Below are 22,398 nucleotides of genomic sequence, written 5' to 3'. Positions count from 1 at the left end.
GTTCTCGGATTCCCCTCCGTCCTTTCAAGCTGACCTGACAGCCCTTTCTATTCCCATCCTCAAGGGGGCGGTGACTACGGAGCCACTCCTTATTCACGGACGCTCAAATGTGCACCAAAGCTTCCCTGCTCCGCTCCCCGGTGCGTCAAACTCGGAGGCCAGCGCCTCAGACTGAGCCTGCGCATATAAATGGTGCAGAGCAAGCGCATGCGTCCTGACGGCCCGGCATAGGCGACTCTGGGCGGGTCTGGGCGGCTCCAGTGTTTTGGGGCCCAGGAGCTGTGGGAGGAGCTGGAGGCTTCACCGTGGTAACCAAAGCGCCGCTGCTGCCCCGCCTTGCAGGCCTCAGGACTGTCATCGCCTCTGGGTGTGAGGGTACTTTGGTCACCGTCCCCGGAAATAGCCGCGCCTGCCTCTCAGACACCCCATCCTCCCCACGCCGCTGCCGCTGCCGCCATGCAAGGGGAGGACGCCAGATACCTCAAAAGGTGACGACTCCCCAAGGCTCTGCCCTACCCTCCTTGCCAGGGCCCTGAAGATGGTCTTGGGTTGGCTGTGAGATGTCACTGGGCAACGCTAGTTTAGAAGAGGGGATGGGAAGCAGGGAGAGAAGTCACCGAAAGGAGAGGGAAAAGGTGAAGCGGGGAAAAAAAGAGAGTTCTGGGGGGTTTCAAGGTCTTCTGACCTGACTTGGCGGAGCCCTGACAGCCTTGAAAGATGGCTTCTTCGCTGCATCACCTTATTCCAGGAGGAGAGGGAGGTAGGGCAAGGTAAACCGCGTCTGTCTTTGTTTTTTTTCCCCCTCTTCCCAGACTCTCCATTTTCCCATAATAGATAAAGCCCATGAGAGCCTGGGAATGAAATCTGGTGCATCCGCCCTCGGGCCTCAGTTTGGGGTTCACTGCCATGGGGTTTTGAAATGATGAAGGAGAAGGAAGTCGTGGATTCTACCTTTTGGAAGGCTGGATTGAGATGTTGATTTCTAGTCTCTTTCTGCTTTCCTCATCCATGTCATTCATTTGACTGCCATATATACAACATAATTTTTGTAGGACATTTCGTAATTATCAAGAGGTTTGTTCAGAAGCTTGATGACAATAAAATAGACCATCATTTCTTTTAAATATTTATAGTATCAATTACTCAAAAAATTGTAGTCTGTTGGGATTATTTGGCTGCTGGCAAATACTCAGATCATTCCTGATTGAAAAAAAAAAAGATACCTCCCACTGGACCAAGAGTAAGCAGTGATCCACTAGAAAAAAATTTTAATTCAGTACTGATTCAGTAAATGCCCTGGAAAAGTCACATGTATTCCTTCCTTTGGGCACAGTTTCCTCATCTGAAAATGGAACAGGTGTTAACTTCTGAGAGATACGAGGACGAAAGATGAAAATACTTTTAAAAAATGAAACATGAATGTAAGGTGGTGGTATTATTTGAAGTCATAATACACTTGTACTGAATATTTTTATTCTGGCTTGGCTGAGCTCTCATCATCACAGAAAGATCTTCCAAGTGTCAGTAGACTCATAAAAGGGATTCAAACAATTTTTTAATAAATAATCAACTATATTGTCCTTGCAAGACAGGCATGTATTGCCTGTCTTTATCATTTTATATAAATATATCTGAAACTGGCAAATAGCCAGACTTTATAAGTAAAAATTTTTAAATGAATATATAAGCTTACATCAGTGTTTATTTCCTCACTGAATTTTACTCAACGTTGGTTTTTAAAATACCTTTGTTAAAAATTTTGTGACACAAGAAAATAAATTGTCTTTTAACTTTAAATTCAAAATTGTTCTGGAACAAAGAGCCGCTGTTATACCATTAGCTGATTTTCATGTAATATATTTGTGTCAGAGGTAGTTATTCTTAACATTATGGTACTGGTATGGACACTCAGGCATACTGTGACTTATAATTCTAACCCATTGTTTGCTTTTAAACACATACTATCTAGAGTTCCAAAATTAAAACTGAGCCAGTCAATGAAATGTTTGAAGTAAAATGAGATTAGAATCTGGAATGGTTGAAAAATGCATTTCTCAATTTCATCTAATTTTTACTATAAATAAGAAAAAGTTTGAATCGTCTGCTTTCAGACTAGAAATATATAGGAGACATGTATTCATACAGGCCTGATGGAAAATATTTATGATGTCCAATAGAACCTTCCATTTTAATTATTGTTTTTTGACCATGATTACATATATTCTTTAACAATATTTTTACTTTTATATTTTGTTTTTCACAAGACAGCAGATAGCAGTATATTTTCCGTCCCTTCCTACCTGAATAATTCCATATTCTGGTCTTACAAAAATAATTTTTTTTGGATCCCTATGTGTTTTGGTGTTTGATTCTTACATGCCCTTCCCTTTATCTGGAACTTGTCCTGTTCTTTGCCCAGCTAATTCCTCATCTTTCGTGTTTTGATATAAATACTACTTTTTCCAGAAGGCTTTCCTGAACTTCCCTTTCCCCCCTCACAATCCAGGTCAGGTATACCTGTTAGGGTCTCATGATACTTAATACCTTGTTTTTCTCTAATCTTACTATTTTATATTTCCTTCCGGTTTATAAACTTCATAAAGGTAAGGTGCTATGTCTATCTTACTTCCCATTGTGTCCCCAGCACTCAGCAAGGTGCCTGAAACATAGATTATTAAGTAAAGTCAGAGTAAGACTAGAAAGAAATGTGGGCCAAATCATATGGGGCTTATGAGCTTTAGTAAAGAGTTGAGAGTTTATTATGAGTGCATTGGGGAACTACTGAAGTGTATTAAAAGTGAACAACATTTGTTCATTCATTCAATAGTTGAGATTCTACTATGTAAAAGTCATTGAGCCAAGTGATAAAACATATTTGGCAAATTAAACAAGTATATTCCCTGCCTTCATGGCATTTACACTCTAGCAAGTAATACAGACTTTAAAACATACTGATATTTATTGTATTTATACATGCTATATGAAAAAAAGTATGTGGGCTTTTGTGTCAAGCTTTTCTCACATAGTATATCAAGGTCCATCTGTGTTGTAGCATGTATCAGTACTTCATTCCTTTATATAGTTGCATAATATTTGCTGTGGTTTGGATATAGTTTGTTTCCACCAACGCTCATGTTAGAACTTGGTCCCCCAGTGTGGCAGTGTTGGGAGTTGGAGCCTGGGAGGTGTTTCAGTTTTTGGGGTGGATCCCTCATGAATGGCTTGGTGATGTTCTTGCCGGAGTGAGTGAATTCTTGCTCTAGTGAGACTGGATTAGTTCTCTTGGGAGTGGATTAGTTCCCTCTAGAGTTGGTTGTTATAAAGCCAGGAAGACTCTCGGGTATTCTCTCTTCTCTCTTCCTCTTTGATTTTGTCCACTGTGTTATAATGAAGCACAAAGCCCTCACTAGAAGCCAGGGTCGTGCCCTTGAACTTCCCAGCCTGCAGAACTGTAAGCTAAATAAACCCCTTTTCCTTATAAATTACCTAGTCTCAGGTAATCTGTTATAGCAACATAAAATTGACTAATTCAGTATTCCATTTTATGGATATACCACATTTTGTTTATTTATTACTCATCTGGTGATGGACGTTTGGGTTGTTTCTACCTATTGGCTATTGGGAATAAAGCTGTTGTGAACTTTACTGTACAAGTTTTTGTTTGAACACCTGTTTTCTATCTTTTAATGTATACCTAGGCCTGGAATTGCTAGAGCATATGGTAATTCTATGTTTAATTCATTGAGGAACCACTAAAATGTCTTCCCTAGTGACTGCACCATTTTACATTCCCACCAGCAATGTATAAGAATTCCAGTTTTTCCATATCCTCACTAACACTTGTTATTTTCTGTTCTATAATTATTACTGTACTAGTGGATATCAAATGGTATCTTAATTGGAATTGATTTGCCTTTCCCTAATTGCTAATGACATTGAGCTTTTCATGTGCTTCTTGGCCATTTGTCTTTCTTCTTTGGGAAAAGGAGTTCTTTATAATAGAACCTTGTCAGATACATGATTTACAGATACTTTGTCGCATTCTGTGGGTTTTCTTCACACTTTCTTGGTATGTAAAACTTTCATATGCAAACATTTTTAATTTTGGTGAAGTCTAATTTATTCTTTTGTTGCTCATGACTTTTGGCATCATTATTTAAGAAACCACTGCTAAATCCAAGGTCATGAAGGTTTGTCCTTCTGTTTTCTTCTAAGAGTTTTACAGTTTTAGCTCTTAAATTTAATATCTTTGATCCATCTTGAGTTAGTTTTTGTCTATGGTGTATGGTAAGGGTCCATCTTCATTCTTTCATATGTGACTATGGTGTATGGTAAGGGTCCATCTTCATTCTTTTATATGTGACTCTCTAGTTGTTCTGACATCATTTGTCAGAACAAATGTCAGAAAAGAACAGTAGACTGTTGTTTTCCTCCATGAATGGTTTGGGCAATTTTTTTGAAAATTAAATGACCAAAAATGTTGGGGTTTATTCCTGCACTCTCAATTATATTTCATTTATCTGTCTGTCCATGTGCTAGTACCTCACTGTTTTGATTACTGAAGCTTTGTAGTGAGTTTTGAAATCCAGAAGTGTGAGTCCTCCAACTTTGTTGTTCTGTTTCAGCTATTTAGGGTTCCTTGTATTTCTGTTTCAATTTTAGGGTTGACTTTTCCATTTCTGCAAAAAAAAAAAAAAAAGCGATTGAGACTTTTGGAATGTAATGAATCTGTAGATCACTTTGGGGAATATTGCCATCTTAACAATATTAAGTCCTTCAGTGCATGAACATGTGATTTCATTTAGTTCATATTAATTTCTTTCAGTAACTTTTTGTTGTTTTCAGTATACAGTTGTTCCTTGGTTACATTTATTACTGAGTATTTTATTCTTTTTGATAGTATTGGAAATGAAATTTTCTAAATTTCCTTTGCATATTTTTCAGCTCCAATATATAGAAAAACAGTGGATTTTTTTGGTGTGTTCTGATCTATTCTCTAACTATGCTGAATTTGTTTATTAGCTCTAGCCAGTTTTTTGTGCCACTTTTAGAATTTTCTATACATAAGATTATGTCTTCTACAGATAGAAATAATTCTACTTCTTCTTTTTCAATCTGGATGCCTTTTTCTTCCCCCCATGCTTCATTGCTCTGGCTAGAATTTCCAGTACTATGTTGAATAGAAGTCAGGAAAGTGGATAAACATTCTTGTCTTGTTCCTGATCTTAGGGGGAAAGCTTTCATTCTTTCACCATTGAATATGACATTGGCTGTAGATTTTTCGTATATGCCCTTTATTATGTTAAGGGACTTTTCTTCGATTCCTAATTTATCAAGTACTTTTATCATAAAAGGATGTTGGGTTTTGTCAGATGCTTTTTCTGCATCAATTGAGATAATCATGTACTTTTTTGCTTCATTCCATTAATGTGGTGTATTATATTGAAATGCCCGTGTGGCCATGTTGTGTGGTCCTTTTGATATACTTCTGGATTCGGTTTGCTAGTATTTTGAGGATTTTCACATGTATATTCATAAAGGATATTGGTCTGTAGGTTTTCCTGTAGTGTCTTTGTCTTGCTTTGGTATCGGGGTAATGGTGGCCTCATGGAATGAATTAGGAAGTGTTTCCTCTACTGTTACATATTTTGGAAGAGTTCCAGGGTTTTTTATGTTAATTTGTCTTTAAATGCTTAGTAGAATTCACCAGTGAGGCCATCTGGTACTGGACTATTCTTTGCTGAAAGGTTTATGATTACTGATTCAATCACCTTACCTCTAGTTGTGTTCAGATTTTCTATGTGTTTTGAGTCAGTTTTGGTAGTTTGTGTGTTTCTAGGAATTACTCTTTTTCATGTAGGTTATCCAATTTGTTGGTGTTCATATTATTCTTTTGTAATTTTTTAATCATCAAAAGAGCAGCAGTAATGTCCCACTTTCATTTCTGATTTTAGTAATTTGAGTCTCTTCTTTTTTTTTTATCAGTCTAACAAAGTTTTCCAAAAATGTTTGTTGATCTTTTCAAAGAACTAACCTTTGTTTTCATTTTCTCTGTTATTTTTCTAGTCTCTATTTCTTTTATTGCTGCTTTCTACTATTTCCTTCTGCTAGCTTGGGGTTTTGTTTGCTCTTCTTTTTCTAGCCCCTTAAGGTGTAAAATAAGTTAATTCAAAATCTTTTATTATTTTTTTAAAATAGAGCGTCAGTATAGAGTGTCTTACTGTGGATATCTTTGAATTTCTGAGTTTATCTTTGAATTTCATTGAGCTTCCTGGATGTATAAATTTGTCTTTGGTCTAATTTGGGAAGTTTTTGACTGTTTTTTCCCAGTATTCTCTATGCTCCTTTCTTCCTCTCCTTTCATACCCTCATTATGCATATGTTGGTATACTAGATGGTGTTCCATAAGTCTCTAGGTTCTGTTTATTTTTCTTCATTCTGTTTTCTTTCTGCGCTTCAAAATGGACAGTTTCATTTGACATATCTTCAGATTCTTTTCTCTCTCTGTTCAGATCTGCTGTTAAAAACCCTGTAGTGATTTTTTTATTTCAGTTATTGTACTTTTCAGCTCTAGTATTTTTATTTGGATCCTTATGATAATGTATTTTTAAACTATTTATTTGTTGAGACATTGTGTTTCTGCTTTTTCTTAGTTCTTTGCACTGGTTTCTTTTTGCTCTTTGAACATATTTAAGACAGTTGATTTAAAGTCTTTGATAAGTCCAGTGTTTGTGCTATAGCATGGACAGTTTCTGTTAATTTTTTTTATTCTGAGAATGAGCCATAGTTTCTTGTTTCTTTGCACGTTTCATATTTTTTTGTTGAAAACTGGGTATTTTGAATATTATGATGGCCAAAGAAAGAAAAGAAAAAAATACTCTTTGTGTCTTTGTAGGTTAACTCAGTGTTTGGATATGCCTTCAACACTTAGTCAGGCAATTTACAGTTTTACCTTAGCCTTCATTTGCTGCTTGCACAGAGCCTAAAGACCAGCCAGAGGTAAAATCTTGTGGTCTTACCAGGTTTTTTCTGGGTATGTATTCTGCCCTGACCATACTCATGGATTTCTAGATTTCTCTTTATGTGCAATAGCTTTTCAAAGCATCTATTCCCCCAAAATGTCTGACTCCCTGGACTTTCCTCTTAGGCTTTCAGCATGTTTTGTTTGACCCCGCTATTACTATTTATCCCAGGGGTCAGCAGCTTGTATGCTTGGCTTTCAGTGATTTCAGTGACTGCATAGCTACACTATCCTGATAAGAGTTTAAAATCAGTCAAAACAAAGGAAAGCCCTTTGCAGCAGACCTCAAAGGAAACCCCAGTCAGTTGCAAAACAGTCAGACAAAATTCCTTGGGTGCAAGGTCCACATAACTCCTCTAGAACCAAGTATTAACAGTGGGAACGTGGGCTGCCATATTTAAGACTGCCACTGTGCTTGAGAGTGGGGTGGATGTCTAGTGTAAGTGAAAAGACCATAATGATCGCCTACCCTGTTTCTGTAACCGTTCTTCTGATTAAACATTCACTTGGTAGCTATAAACCTTTGACTATCTTTCAGAGTTCTGATGAGGTTGATTGTGATAGTTTTTTTGCCAAGCTTTTCAGTGCTTCTGGGGAGTGCCAGCCTCTAGAGGTCCCTACTCTCGCCATTTCACTATTGTCACTTAGCCATTATCTTTTCATATATTGCTTCTGTCCCCATTCTCTCTCACCTTTTTTCTGGGACTTCAAGTACATATACTAGACCTACTCAGTATGCATTGCTGAATTATACTTTTGCTTGTATTTTACGTCTTTTTGTCTCTATGTTTTATTTTGGTTGTTTTCTTCTGACTTATATTTTATACCTCAGATTATCTCCTTACCTGTGTCTAATCTGCTATTAAATATATTTATTTATTTATTATTCTTAATTTTGGTTATTGCATTTTTAGTTCTAGAAATTAATAAAATAATATCTAGTTTTTTCTGAAGATGACTATTCTTTGAGTATCATATATAGGAATATAAATGTTTAAATCATCATTTGAGGCCTCAGATGATCTCTTTTTCCAGAGAAGATTATATTTTGTTTATGATGGTAAGAACTACTGAAAATTCAGGGTCACCTTAATTAGTTCTCAGAGATTCAACTACATTAAACTGGGCTTTTTAGTCTTGTTTTCACAGTTACTCCTAGGAGGTAATCCTCCTGTTTCCAGCTTAAAGCTTGGAACTTTATCAGAGCCACTGTTCAGAGCACTCCAGAATCCACTTTTTGTGTCTTTAGCCTCATGTGATTATTAAAAGATTCCCAACCTCTCAGCTCTCTCTTTTCAGTTAGCATATACCTCTAGGGAAAAGTAGCATTGAATTCAAGATTTACCTCTCTTCATTTTCTTTTTCTCCTGGATCCTAGCACTGTAGTTTTTTCTGCCTTTTTAGTTCTCTTATGGCCTCAAACAGATACACACGTATGTGTTTTTGCCCTCAGCTTTTAAGATTTTCTTAGAAGGTGTGTTGGTTTGAATTACCTTTAATCCTCTAATTCTCCATTACCAAGTCTAATGTTAGTAATAGAAATATAAAACTTGTTTTGGTTTTACCAATATGAAAACCATCAGGAATTGTAAATATTTGAGTACACACAAGAGATTATTCCCCTCTTAATTTTTTAAAAATACATATGACTTGAAAGCAAAAATTACGAAATTTTTGCGTGGGTTTATAAGGTAAGTACACATAATGCATATGACAGCTATAACATAAAGAATGGTGGGGGAGGTTTAGGCAATAGACCTACAATTTGTGAAGTAGCACAGCATTGACTCTTAAATATCTTGTGAGAAAAAAGGTAACCAAAACATTGTTCTTCCTAAAGCAACTACCAAAAACAATTTTTTTAAGTATAGCGAAAACATCTACACAAAATGGAATTAAAAAAATAATAATTCACAAGGCTATTAGGAAAATAATCAAAGTATAGAGGGCCCAAACAGGAAATAAAAATGAAATGATAGATCTGAATCTAAGTATGTCAGTAATTGCGTTAAATGATCCAAAACAGTAATGTCCAATAGAACTTTCTTCACTGATGGAAATGTCTTACAGCTGCATCATCAAATACATAGCTACTGGCTATATGGCTAATGAACACTTTGAATGTGGTTGGTACAGCTAAGGAATTGCATTTTTAATTATTTTTAAAATATAATGTATTTAAATTTAATTTTAAATAGACCCATGTAGCTAGTGACTATTATATCAGACAGCGTAGGTTTTAACGTTCCAATGGAAAGGCAGGGATTACCAATATTTCTTTTAAAAAGAAAAAAGAAAAGCAAGACCCAACTATCTGTCATACCTGAAAAATATACTTTTAAGTATGAACATGGTAAGTTAATGGTAAATGCATGCAATCAAACAGTAAGCCTAAGAATGCTAGAATGACCATGTTCATGTCAGATAAAATAGACTTTAAGAAAAAGTATACTGTAAAAACTATAGAGGAGTATTTCATACTGATAAAATCTGCTACATCCAGACAGTTTTAAAGTCAAATCCTAATAAAATTTTCGGGAAGCAGATGCTTCCAATTATGTACAACTCTTCCAAGAAGTCTAGAAAGAAAGGATACTCCTCAACTAATTTATATTAAGATTTTAGAATAATCTCCATATGAAAGTCAGAAAAAGGACATTAGAAAGGAAAATTGCAGGCTCAATGAGCAAGGATGCAAATTTAATCCAACAGTGTTTTAAGACAGCATTAACAAGTTGTGCTTATTCTAAGACTATGAGTATGGTTTTATGTATTTAATGAATTTAATGTAGTATATTTATGAATTAAAGAAGAACAATACATTTGATGACATTCACTACACATTCATGATTTAAGGAAAAAACTAAAGCCATAAATAAAAGGGAATTGTGATATAAACATACTAAATGAGGAAACTAGCCAGGTGTGGTGGCTCATGCCTGTCATCCCAGCATTTTGGGAGGCTGAGGCTGGTGGATCACTTGAGCCCAGGAGTTCAAGACCAGCCTGGGCAATATGGTGAAACCTCATCTCGATAAAAAATGCAAAACTTAGCTGGGCATGGTGGTGCATGCCTGTAGTCCCAGCTACTTGGAAGGCTGAGGTGGGAGGATTGCCTGAGCCTGGGAGGCAAGGCTGCAGTGAGCTGTGATCACACCACTGCTCTTCAGCCTGGGTGACAGAGTGAGACCCTTTATCAAAAGATAAAATAATAAATGAGGAAACTTTAGAAGCATTTCCCTTAACATTAAGGATCATCCAAGGATAGCTATGTAACTACCTCAACATTTCACCAGGAGTCCTAAACAGGTAGTAAGATAAGAAATAGGAAAGGTATAAAGATAGCAAGAGAAGAAATGAAACTGATACTGTTCACAAATTATGTATTAATCTGTAGAGAAAACCTAAAATAATGTTCAAGCTATTGACATTAATATCAAGGTGTTAACAGTTGCAGAATATAACATCTCTATACCTCACACACCCAAATTGAATTTTGATATAGTTGGTTAAATATTGTTAGCAAAAAAGTTATTTACAAATACAAATAAAAATATAAGGTACTTGGGAATAAACCTAATAATAAATGATGGGCATCACCTTTCTATTTATATTATTTCATTAAAAGAAAATTAAATCTTAAGTAGATATATCATTTTCATGGATAGATGCCTTAATCTGAAAATTCATAATGTCAATCATCCCAAGAGGGATTTTACTGAATTTGAAACACAATTTTAAATTTTTAAGTGGATGAGCAAAGTCCCGCAATACTGAGAAAAATATGAAAGAGCCAGGTTGGGAACACTTCCCTCAGGTATTAACGTAAAAATAGCTCGGTAAACCAACTGAATCAAATGAAAAGCCTAGAAATAGACACACGTGTGATGTAATCGACTCTGGGTTATTCTTGCCCACTACAGGGAAAAAACCAACTCACTGTGACAGCAGTATTGCAGTAGAGTAAGAGTTTAATGATTGCGTGGGTAGCCAATCAGCAGGGTGGGAGTATTACTCATACAAGCCTCCCGTAAAACTTGAAAGTTAGGGTTTTTCAAGGACAGTTTGGAGGGCAGGGGGCTAGGAAACGGGAGATACTGATTGATTTACTTGGGGATGATATTGCAGCAGGTTTAAGCTATCTTCTTGTGCTGCGTCAGTTCCTGGATGGGGATCACAGAACCAGCTGAATTAGTTCAGTGGGCTGAGTCACAAGTCCAGGTGGAGTCCGTCAGTGGCCAGAATACAAAAGTCTGAAAAATACCTTCAAAGACTAATCTTAGGTTTTGACAATAGTGTTGTTATCTGTCAAAGCAATTGGGGAAGATACAAATCTTGTGACCTTTGGAGCAGTAGATTGTTAAGAAAGGCAGACTAGGGAACAATGGCTGGTTATCGTTTAACTGCACCTACTGGCTTAGCAGAATTTAAGCCCCTCCCGTAATTCTAATCGTGTGGCCTTTCATTGGTCTTACAAAGGTGGTTTCAGGGCTAGTTTTGGGAAGGGGTTGTTATTTTTGTTTTAGAGTCCGACAGAGGCAGGTAGCTTGTGAGGTCAGAAGCAAGATGGAGTAAGGTTAGATTTCTCTCACTGTTATAATTTTTGCAAAGGCGGTTTCATTGCCATTTTTACAAAGAGGTAACATTGCCAACCAATGGTAAAAAAAAAAAATACTAAATTTTTATTTCTAAGCTGTAAATCACAATGTATCAGTGGGTTGTGAATAGGATAGAGTGCTTTTCACATGATAAGAATAGGCATCATTTCCTGAATTTTTTGTTTGATTTATGTGTGTAGTAGGTACATACTGGTTCCAGATGAAAAATGTGCTTGACTATGACTTGTACCAAACAAAAAACAAAAAACAAAAAAGTTTAAAAGACACAGCAAAACCTGCTGATACAATTGGTTGTTTCTATGGAAAGAAGTTAAAATTTATCCCCACAAAATACAAAAATAATATACAGATAAATCAAAGACAAAAATGTGAAAACTTTAAATATTTAGAACATGGAGGAAATTGATGACCTTGACCAGAGCTTTTTTGGTAGAGTAGGAGTAGGGTTTAGAGCCAAAGTCTAATTGGAATGGGTTCACATGTGAGTAGACTAATTAGAATAACTATCAAAACAAAGGAAGTTTTGTAAGCCTTGGGTCTGTGTTTTTGAAAAAATGAAACACGAAAGGAGATTTGTAACAATGAAAAGCAGTGTTAATAGGATTAATATCAAGGTGTTAAGCAACAGTGCATTAAGCAATGTAAGGTTTGGGGGGTTGGGTTTCTTTTTTTTTGCCTTTTAACCTGAGACATTTTCATATGTTTATTTGTGGATGGGAATGGACTACTAAATAATTACTGAAGGGTGCCTTTGAGTAGGCAAGAAAGGATTATATTTGGTTAGGGTCATTATTTTTTGCCTCTTTGCCCTAGACAATTCTAGTTTTCAGCTTTTCCTCCCCCACACCCCCCTCAACCCATCTGACTTAGCATTTGTCCCAGTTTTTTTAAATGTTATGGAGGTATCATTAGTAATTACATTAAAATAAGCTGGGATGGAGGATTTGGTAGATTTCCACTTTGTACTTCCAGCTTCTGTTAGTGTCTTGTCTAGTAGTATATGAGACATACGAGCATTGAATAGAGTTCCCCATTAAGCAGCCTATTGTGCCATACCCATGCTGTGAACTGTGGAAATGCATACATATGCTCTGACAGTTGGTAGGGTCATTTGGAATTGTGGACACTTATATATTGGGTATTTTTCAAGTAGATGCAGGAAATAAATGCATAACAATCCTGCCAGAAAGCATATGGAGAGTAGACCAAACACTTCCTACAATGGCTATGTTATTGGCTGTATGGTATAAATCTACAACTGTTTTTTAATTTTATTATTTGATACAATTTTATTTTGCAGTAAATCCTTTTGAAAGGAATAATTTTTTTAAAGTACCTATGTAATGAAAAGTTAAGGACTGCATTTTTGGTTTCTCAAGAAAATTGATAATGAATGGGTGGCAACACAAAGTTCATCAGCATTTATTATCTTTCTTAAGGATCACAATAATATCTCTAACCACAGGAAATCTAGGAACATAAGGATGTACTTCAGAAGTTAATAATTAAGAACACTGTCCCAAAAGGTGACAGTTTATCACATGCAGTTATAGAAGGTGTATTTTATATTACTCTGTGAAGCATAACTTCTCATTGAGATTAAAAGAAAATTATTTTTCTAAGTAAATTTAGCACACTGTTGGTTCTAGTTTTCTTATTCATGTACAAAAACAAAGTGAAACAGAGCTGTTATTGAGAAGGCTCTATTAGTAGAAGAAATTTGCAACCAGCTAAAAGATATCAATTTAGCATCGGTATCATAGGATGCTTCAAATAGAAATTCATTAATTTCTAATAATAGCTTAAATTTTTTTCATCTAATTAATGGAATTCAGGTAGAACATTTGGAAATTAATTCTCCCAATAGTTAAATATCTGACATCATTGTGAATACTATTCAACTTGAAAGTTCAGCATTTAAGGTAAAATGATAGTTTCACCCCTACTAGATTACTACCCTTAAGCCTCTTCTGTTAAAAAAACAAAAACAAAAACAAAACAAAACAAAAAAAACCACTATAGCGGTCATTCTCTCTTTCTATATTATTTAGTACTAATAGAAAAATATCTGAATGTATATGTTTACCAATAACAAGTGATTACTTCTTGTAAGTTTTTGAATTTATTTTTTCTTTGCTCATTTCTGTTTTAGTTTTTCTGTAATAAACATAAGTTGAGATAAATTTTAATTAACTTACTCCTCTAAAACACACATACACAGCAAAAAAAGGCAAACAAAAACTAAAAAGGAGTGGTGAGGTGTTTCATTTTTTTTCCTTTTTAATTATTTGATTTCTTTAAGGAAAGGCAAGATATGAGACCACAGAGAACAAGAATTATGCAATTCCTCCAGCTGCCAATATGTGGAAGACCCATTTTAGAGTGGTAATAGGAGGCTAGTCTAAGGATCTGCATTTATATTTTATTCTTATTCTTTTCTTCCCTTAACTGGATACAGTTATAAAAAGTCCAGTAGTGGGATTGCTTTTCATGTTATCAGGAAGGAAGTAACTAGTTTGCCTTACGTAATTAACATAGTTTCTTATGTAGTTAAGATAGTGATGCTACATTATATCTGTTTTTCAGCTTTCCTTAGATCTTTTGATTCCTGTGACTTACATAGCTTTTGTACATTTATCCATTTATCTTACCTTTTGGAATCTGTACCATTCTTTTAAATGTATGTTTATATCTCATTTCCTAATTCCTCGATTTTTGCTGGCCTGCCTGGCTTCTGTTTTCATTCTTTACTTGTCCTATATGTCTTACTGTCACTTTAGTTGCTGACCTACCTAGACTCTATGCTTTAGTGTACTTAATTTCCTACTCTATCACTATACTTGACTGTTAATCATTACCCTAATACTCACTGCAGATGCATCTCCTTTTCATGAGGAATTCTGGTGAACAGATCAGTTAAAAATTACTTTGAAAATATGCATAATTTATCAGAGTATTATTTCCAACTGAAAGAAAAGCTTTGAGTTTCTGATTACTGGAATTAAATTTAAGATGTTGTCATATTTTTGTTTTTTCTTATCAGGCTAAAAGACCCCACTAGTCAGCTAGCTGCTAGCTAGTACTAAGAATGAGAGATTTTACTTGTTTCTGTTGCTTAATCTCTTCCAGCACAACCAACTTTATTGCCTTCTAAAATGGCCAAGTGGCAAATAGTGATTAATTCATCACTGGTTTACTGCAATTAAGAATTCATTTTGCAACTTCATGGACTTGAAGAAAGAGTATATACAACCTTTCCGTAGAACCTACTATTGACACTATAATTTGAGATATGTGACTATACAATCTACCTAACCTGTAAATGCTTTTTTGTTACGTAATTTGGATGTGATTCAGTGATTTTATTTAGGTACTAATGCTACAACTTGTACAATGATACATGACATATATTGTAATATATAATGTCTTCCTGTCTTTTGGTCCAGTTTATGGGGTAATTAATGGGCAGGGTGACTTTTTTTTTTTTTTTTTTTTGATAGAGACAGAGTTTTGTTCTATTGCCTAGGCTGGAGTGCAATGGCACCATCAGAGGGCTCAAGTGATCCTCCTGCCTCAGCCTGTGATTATCTAGGACTACAGACACCTGCCACCATGCCCCGCTAGTTTTTAAATTTTTTGTAGAAACAGTCTCTCACTATATTACCTGGGCTGGTCTCAAACTTCTGACCTAAAGGATTTCTCCCATGCTGGTCTCCCAAGTCACTGGGATTACAGGTGTGAGCCATCATGTCTGGCCTGACTTTTTCTTTTAACATAAATTTTAAGACAGTTGTCTTTGGTTTTGAATAACTGACTTTTTTGAGGTCATTCTCTCCAAAGCCATCTTAATTGTTTATGTTTCATTCTCTTGCTCTTATGCATGATCCTTTGGTAAATGTATTTTTTTCCTAGGAAGAGCTATTTATAAAGATACTTTATGCATGACAAAGATATATATATACACACATACACACACACACACACATACACACACACACATATATATATTACAGTTAGAGAAAAAGAGTTATCTCTAATCCCAAGTCAAGAGTAATCTGATTCAAATTCACATGTTAATCCAACCCATATGTTATAGACCTAAACATAGACAAAAACCATGGCCACTTTGAGAGTTTTAATCTGGTATGTCATTTCAATTTTGTATTATAGGAAAGTTAAAGGAGGGAATATTGATGTACATCCATCAGAAAAAGCACTCATTGTTCAATATGAAGTGGAAGCCACCATTCTTGGAGAAATGGGGGACCCCATGTTGGGAGAACGAAAAGAATGTCAAAAAATGTAAGTTCTTTATTTGTGTACATTTTGAAATTAGTGAACATTATATAAACTTTATACAAATCTGATATTATTTTGATCTGCATAGGTGATTAATTATGGCATTCTTCCAGGCATACTTCATCTTAGTGAAGGAGAGATTATATTAAACTATAAATATGGAGTATATTAATCCTAGAAAAAGTAAGATTTTTGTAAGCTTAATAGGAACCTGTTGTAACATATATATTCTAATTTATCCCATTTAGAAAATGAATATAATAGATTATGAACTACTAACTTGTGAAATCAACCATAAAAGATGTGTTTCATGTTTCTTTTTTTTTGTTTTTAATTTTACTGTAAAGTTCTGGGATTCATGTGCAGAATGTGGAGGTTTGTTACATAGGTATACATGTGCCATGGTAGTTTGCTGTACCTATTAACCCGTTATTTAGATTTTAAGCCCTACATGCATTAGATATTTGTCCTAATGCTCTCCCTCCCCTTACCCCCCTACCTCCTGATAGGCCCTGATGGGTGATGTTACCTTCCCTGTGTCCATGTGTTCTCATTGTTCGATCCCCATTTATGAGTGAGAACATGTGGTGTTTGGTTTTCTGTTCCTGTGTTAGTTTGCTGAGAATGATGACTTCTAGCTTCATCTATCTCCGTGCAAAGGACATGAACTCATTCTTCTTATGGCTATATATTATTCCGTGATGTATATATGCCACATTTTCTTTATCCAGTCTATCATTGATGGACATTTGGGTTGGTTCCAAGTCTTTGCTATTGTAAATAGTGCTGTAATAAACCTATGTGTGAATGTGTCTTTGTAGTAGAATGATTTATAATCCTTTGGGTATATGCCCAGTAATGGGATTGCTGGGTCAAATGGTATTTCTAGTTCTAGATCCTTGAGGAATCACCACACTGTCTTCCACAATGGTTAAACCAATTCCAATTTCGCCACAGCCTGAGCAGCATCTATTGTTTCCTGACTTTTTAATAATCACCATTCTAACTGGCATGAGATGGTATCTCATTGTGGTTTTGATTTGCATTTCTCTAGTGACCAATAATGATGAGCTTTTTTTCATGTTTTCTTGACCGCATAAGTGTCTTCTTTTGAGAAGTGTCTGTTCATATCCTTTACCCACTATTTGACAGGGTTGTTTGTTTTTTCTCTTGTACATTTGTTTAAGTTCCTTGTAGATTCTGAATATTAGTCCTTTGTCAGATGGGTAGATAGAAAAATTTTCTCCCATTCTGTAGGTTTCCTGTTCACTCTGATGATAGTTTCTTTTGCTGTGCAGAGGCTCTTTAGTTTAAATAGATCCCATTTGTCAATTTCGGCTTTTGTTGCAATTGCTTTTGGTGTTTTAGTCGTGAAGTCCTTGTCCTTGCCTATGTCCTGAATGGTATTGCCTAGGTTTTCTTCTAGGGTTTTTATGGCTTTGGGTTTTACATTTAAGTCTTTCATCCATCTTGAGTTAACATTTGTATAAGGTGTAAGGAAGGGGTCCAGTTTCTGTTTTCTACAAATGGCTAGCCAGTTTTCCCAGCAGCATTTATTAAATGGGAAATCCTTTCCCCATTGCTTGTTTTTGTCAGGTTTGTTGAAGGTTAGATGGTTGTAGATGTGTGGTGTTATATCTGAGTCTCTGTTCTGTTCTATTGGTCTATATCCCTGTTATGATACCAGTACCATGCTGTTTTGGTTACTGTAGCCTTGTAGTGTAGTTTGAAGTCAGGTAGCATGATGCCTCCATTTTTTGCTTAGAATTGTCTTGGCTATACAGGCTTATTTTTGGTTCTGTATGAAATTTAAAGTACTTTTTCGTAATTCTGTGAAAAAAATCAATGTTAGCTTGATGGGAATAGCATTGAATCTGTAAACCTTGAACAGTATGGCCATTATTATGATATTGATTCTTCCTATCCATGAGCATAGGATGTTTTTACATTTGTCTGTGTTATCTCTTATTTCCTTGAGCAGCGGTTTGTAGTTCTCCTTGAAGAGGTCCTTCACCTCCCTTGTAAGTTGTATTCCTAGGTGTTTTATTTTCTCTGTAGCAGTTGTGAATGGAAGTTCACTCATGATTTGGCTCTCTGCTTGTCTATTGTTGGTGTATAGGATTGCTTGTGATTTTTGCACTTGGATTTTGTACACTAAGAATTTGCTGAAGTTGCTTATCAGCTTAAGGAGTTTATAGGCTGACACGATGGGGTTTTCTAAATATACAATCATGTCATCTGTAAACAGATACAATTTGACTTCCTCGCTTTATATTTGAATACCCTTTACTTCTTTCTCTTGCCTGATTGCCTTGGCCAGAACTTCCAATACTGTGTTGAATAGGAGTGGCATCCTTGTCTTGTGATGGTTTGCAAAGGGAATCCTTCCAGCTTTTGCCCATTCAATATGGTATTGGCTATGTGTTTGTCATAAATAGCTCTATTATTTTGAGATATGTTCCATCAATACCTAGTTTATTGAGAGTGTTTAACATAAAAAGATGTTGAATTTTTTCGAAGGCCTTTTCTGCATCTATTGAGAAAATCATGCAGTTTTTGTCCTTGGTTCTGTTTATGCGATGGATTACTTTTATTGATTTGCATATGTTAAACCAGCCTTGCATCCCAGGGATGAAGCTGACTTGGTCATGGTGGTTAAGCTTTTTGATATGCTGCTGTATTCAGCTTGCCAGTATTTTATTGATGATTTTCACATTGATGTTCATCAGGGAAATTGCCCTGAAATTTTCTTTTTTTTTGTTGTGTCTCTGCCAGGTTTTGGTATCAGGATGATGCTGGCCTCATAAAATGAGTTAGGGGGGAGTCCCTCTTTTTCTCTTGCTTGGAATAGTTTCAGAATGAATGGTGCCCACTCCGCTGTGTACCTCTGGTAGAATTCTGCTGTGAATGCTTCTGTTCTTGGCCTTTTTTTTTTTTTTGGTTGGTAGGCTATTAATTACTTCCTCAATTTCAGAAGTTGTTATTGGACTATTCAGGCATTTGATTTCTTCCTGGTTTAGTCTTGGGAGGGTGTATGTATCCAGGAATTCATTCGTTTCTTATAGATTTTCTGCTTTATTTGCTTCAAGGTGTTTGTAGTTTTCTCTGATGGTAGTTTGTATTTCTGTGGGATCAGTGGTGGTATCCCCTTTATCGTATTTTATTGTGTCAATTTGATTTTTCTCTCTTCTTTATTAGTCTAGCTAGCAGTCTATTTTGTTAATTTTTTAAAAAAATAGCTCCTGGATTCATTGATTTTTGAAAGAGTTTTTTGTCTCTATCTCCTTCATTTCTGCTCTGATCTTAGTTATTTCTTGTCTTCTGCTAGCTTTTGACTTTGTTTGCTCTTGCTTCTCTAGTTCTTTTAATTTTGATGTTAGGGTGTCAATTTCAGATCTTTCCACCTTTCTGATGTGGGCATTTAGTGCTATAAATTTCCCTCTACACGCTCCTTAAGCTCTGTCCCAGAGATTCTGGTACGTTGTCTCTTTGTTCTCATTGGTTTCAAAGAACTTCTTTACTTCTGCCTTAATTTCGTTATTTACCCAGGAGTCACTCAGGACCAGGTTGTTCAGTTTCCATGTAGTTATGCGGTTTTGAGTGAGTTTCTTAATCCTTAGTTCTAATTTGATTGCACTGTGGCCTGAGAGACTCTTTCTTATGATTTCCATTCTTTTGCATTTGCTGAGGATTATTTTACTTCCAATTATGTGGTCAATTTTAGAATAAGTGCCATGAGGCACTTAGAAAAATGTATATTCTGTTTATTTGGGGTGGAGAGTTCTGTAGATGTCAATTAGGTCCACTTGGTCCAGAGCTGAGTTCATGTCTTGAATATCTTTGTTAATTTTCTGTCTTGTTGATCTGTCTATTATTGACAGTGGGGTATTAAAGTCTCCCACTATTATCGTGTGGGAGTCTAAGTCTCTTTGTACGTCTCTAAGAACTTGTTTTGTGAATCTGGGTGGTCCTGTATTGGGTGCATATATATTTAGGAGAGTTAGGTCTTTTTGTTGCATTGAACCCTTTACCATATGTAATGCCCTTCTTTGTCTTTTTTGATCTTTGTTGGTTTAAAGTCTGTTTTATCAGAGACTAGAATTGCAATCCCTGCTTTTTTATCCCCCCCATTTGCTTGGTAAATAGTCCTCCATTCCTTTATTTTGAGCCTAAGTGTGTCTTTGCATGTGAAATGGGTCTCCTCAATACAGCACACCAATGGGTCTTGACTCTATCCAATTTGCCAGTCTGTGTCTTTCAATGGAGGCATTTAGCCCTTTCACATTTAAGGTTAACATTGTTGTGTGTGAATTTGATCCTGTCATCATACTGGTAGCTGATTATTTTGCACATTAGTTGATGTAGTTTCTTCACAGTGTCATTGGTCTTTATATTTTGGTGTGTTTTTGCATTTGGCTGGTACTGGTTTTTCCTTTCTATATTTTAGTGCTTCCTTCAGGAGCTCTTGTACAGCAGGCCTGGTGGTGACAGAATCCCTCAGCATTTGCTTGTCTGGAAAGATTTTTATTTCTCCTTTGCTTATGAAGCTTAGTTTGGCTGGATATGAAATTCTGTGTTGAAAATTATCTTCCCTAAGAATGTTGAATATTGACCCCTACTCTCTTCTGGCTGGTAGAGTTTCTGCAGAGAGATCTGCTGTTAGTCTGATGGGCTTCCCTTTGTAGGTGACCTGACCTTTCTCTCTGGCTGCCCTTAACATTTTTTTCCTTTGTTTCAGCCTTGGAGAATCTGATGATTATGTGTCTTGGGACTGATCTTCTTGAGGAGTATCTTAGTGGTGTTCTCTGTATTTCCTGAATTTGAATGTTGGCCTGTCTTGCTAGGCTGGGGAGGCTCTCCTGGATAATACCCTGAAGTGTGTTTTCCAACTTGGTTCCATTCTCCCTGTAACTTTCAGTTACACCAATCAATCGTAGGTTTGGCCTTTTCACATAGTCCCATATTTCTTGGAGGCTTTGTTTGTTCCTTTTCATTCTTTTTTCTCTAATCTTGTCTTTGTGCCTTGTTTCAGCAAGGTGATCTTCAGTCTCTGATACTCTTTCTTCTGCTTGATTGATTTGGCTATTGATACTTGTGTATGCTTCATGAAGTTTTCATGCTGTGTTTTTCAGCTCCATCAAGTAATTTATGTTTCGTCTAAACTGGTTATGCTAGTTAGCATTTCCTGTAACCTTTTATCAAGGTTCTTAGCTTCCTTGCATTAGGTTAGAACATGCTACTTTAGCTAAGAGGAGTTTGTTATTACCCACCTTCTGATGCCTGCTTCTGTCATTTCATCAATCTCATTCTCCATCCAGTTTTGTGCCCTTGCTGGAGAGGACTTGCGATCATTTGGAGAAGAGGCATTCTGGTTTTTGGAATTTTCCGCGTTTTTGTGCTGGTTTCTCCTCATCTTTGTGGATTTATCCTTTTTGATCTTTGAGGCTGATGACCCTTGGATGGGGTTTTTGTTGGGGGATATTTTTTGTTGATGTTGTTGTTGTTGCTCTCTGTTTGTTAATCTTCCAACAGCCAGGTCCGTCTTCTGCAGGTCTGCTGAAGTTTGCTGGAATTCCACTCTAGACCCCATTCGCCTGGAGGCTGCAGAACAGCAAATATTGCTGCCTGCTCCTTCCCCTGGAAGCTTTGTCTGATGCCAGCCAGAGATCTCCTATATGAGATGTCTGTCAACCCCTGTTGGGAGGTCTCTCCCAGTCAGGAGGCACAGGGGTCAGGGACCCACCTGAGGAGGTAGTCTGTCCCTTAGCAGAGCTAGTGTGCTGTGCTGGGAGAATTCCCCCTGTCAGGATCAGCTGCTCTCATCAGAGCCAGCAGGCAGGAAAGATTAAGTCCGCTGAAGCTGTGCCCACAGCCACCCCTCCTGCCAGGTTCTCTGTCCCAGAGAGATGAGTTTTATCTGTAAGCCCCTAAGGCTGCCGCATTTCCTTTATAGGTGCCCTGTCCAGTGAGGAGGCATCTAAAGAAGCACTTTGCCACACTGTGGTGAATTCTACCCAGTCTAAACCTCCCAGTCTCCTTAGCACTGTCCAGGGAAAACTGCCTACTACAGCCTCACTGATGGCAGGCCCCCCTCCCCTCACCAAGCTTGATCATCCCAGGTCAACTTCAGACTGCTGTGCTGGCAGTGAGAATTTCAAGCCAGTGGTTCATAGCTTACTGGGCTCCATAAGAGTAGGACTCCCTGAGTGAGACCACTTGACTCCTTGGCTTCAGCCCCGTTTCCAAGGGAGTGAACAGTTCTGTCTTGCTGGGGTTCCAGGCACCACTGGGGTATGAAAAAAACTCCTGCAGCTAGCTCAGTGCCTACCCAAACAGCCGCCTGGTTTTGGGCTTGAAATCCAGGGCCCAGGTGGTATTGGCTCACAAAGGATCTCCTGATCTGTGGACTGCAAAAACTGTGGGAAAAGCATAGCACCCGGGCCGGGTAGCACAGTCCCT

General features: G+C 36.8%; 1 protein-coding gene across 5 annotated transcripts in view; it reads left to right on the top strand.

The window, feature by feature from the left end:
- KIFAP3 (kinesin-associated protein 3) overlaps nucleotides 1–22,398 on the top strand; it is a 182,303-nt gene that overhangs the window by 9,072 nt on the left and 150,833 nt on the right. Inside the window, exons 1-2 of one of the 5 annotated variants that reach the window (XM_011979960.1) lie at nucleotides 145–488; nucleotides 15,811–15,942. In XM_011979960.1, coding sequence (XP_011835350.1) covers nucleotides 457–488; nucleotides 15,811–15,942 — 164 coding nt within the window. In that variant the 5' untranslated portion in view covers nucleotides 145–456. Of the gene's footprint in view, nucleotides 1–144; nucleotides 489–6,057; nucleotides 7,461–15,810; nucleotides 15,943–22,398 lie in introns of those variants that run through there. The other 4 variants (XM_011979963.1, XM_011979961.1, XM_011979959.1 and 1 more) reach the window with 4 other exon arrangements.

The sequence above is a fragment of the Mandrillus leucophaeus genome, unplaced genomic scaffold (genome assembly GCF_000951045.1).
Source record: "Mandrillus leucophaeus isolate KB7577 unplaced genomic scaffold, Mleu.le_1.0 Scaffold207, whole genome shotgun sequence".
NCBI classification, from domain to species: domain Eukaryota; kingdom Metazoa; phylum Chordata; class Mammalia; order Primates; family Cercopithecidae; genus Mandrillus; species Mandrillus leucophaeus.
The sequence above is the reverse complement of the archived record's forward strand: the minus strand, read 5'-3'. Positions and strand labels throughout refer to the sequence as shown.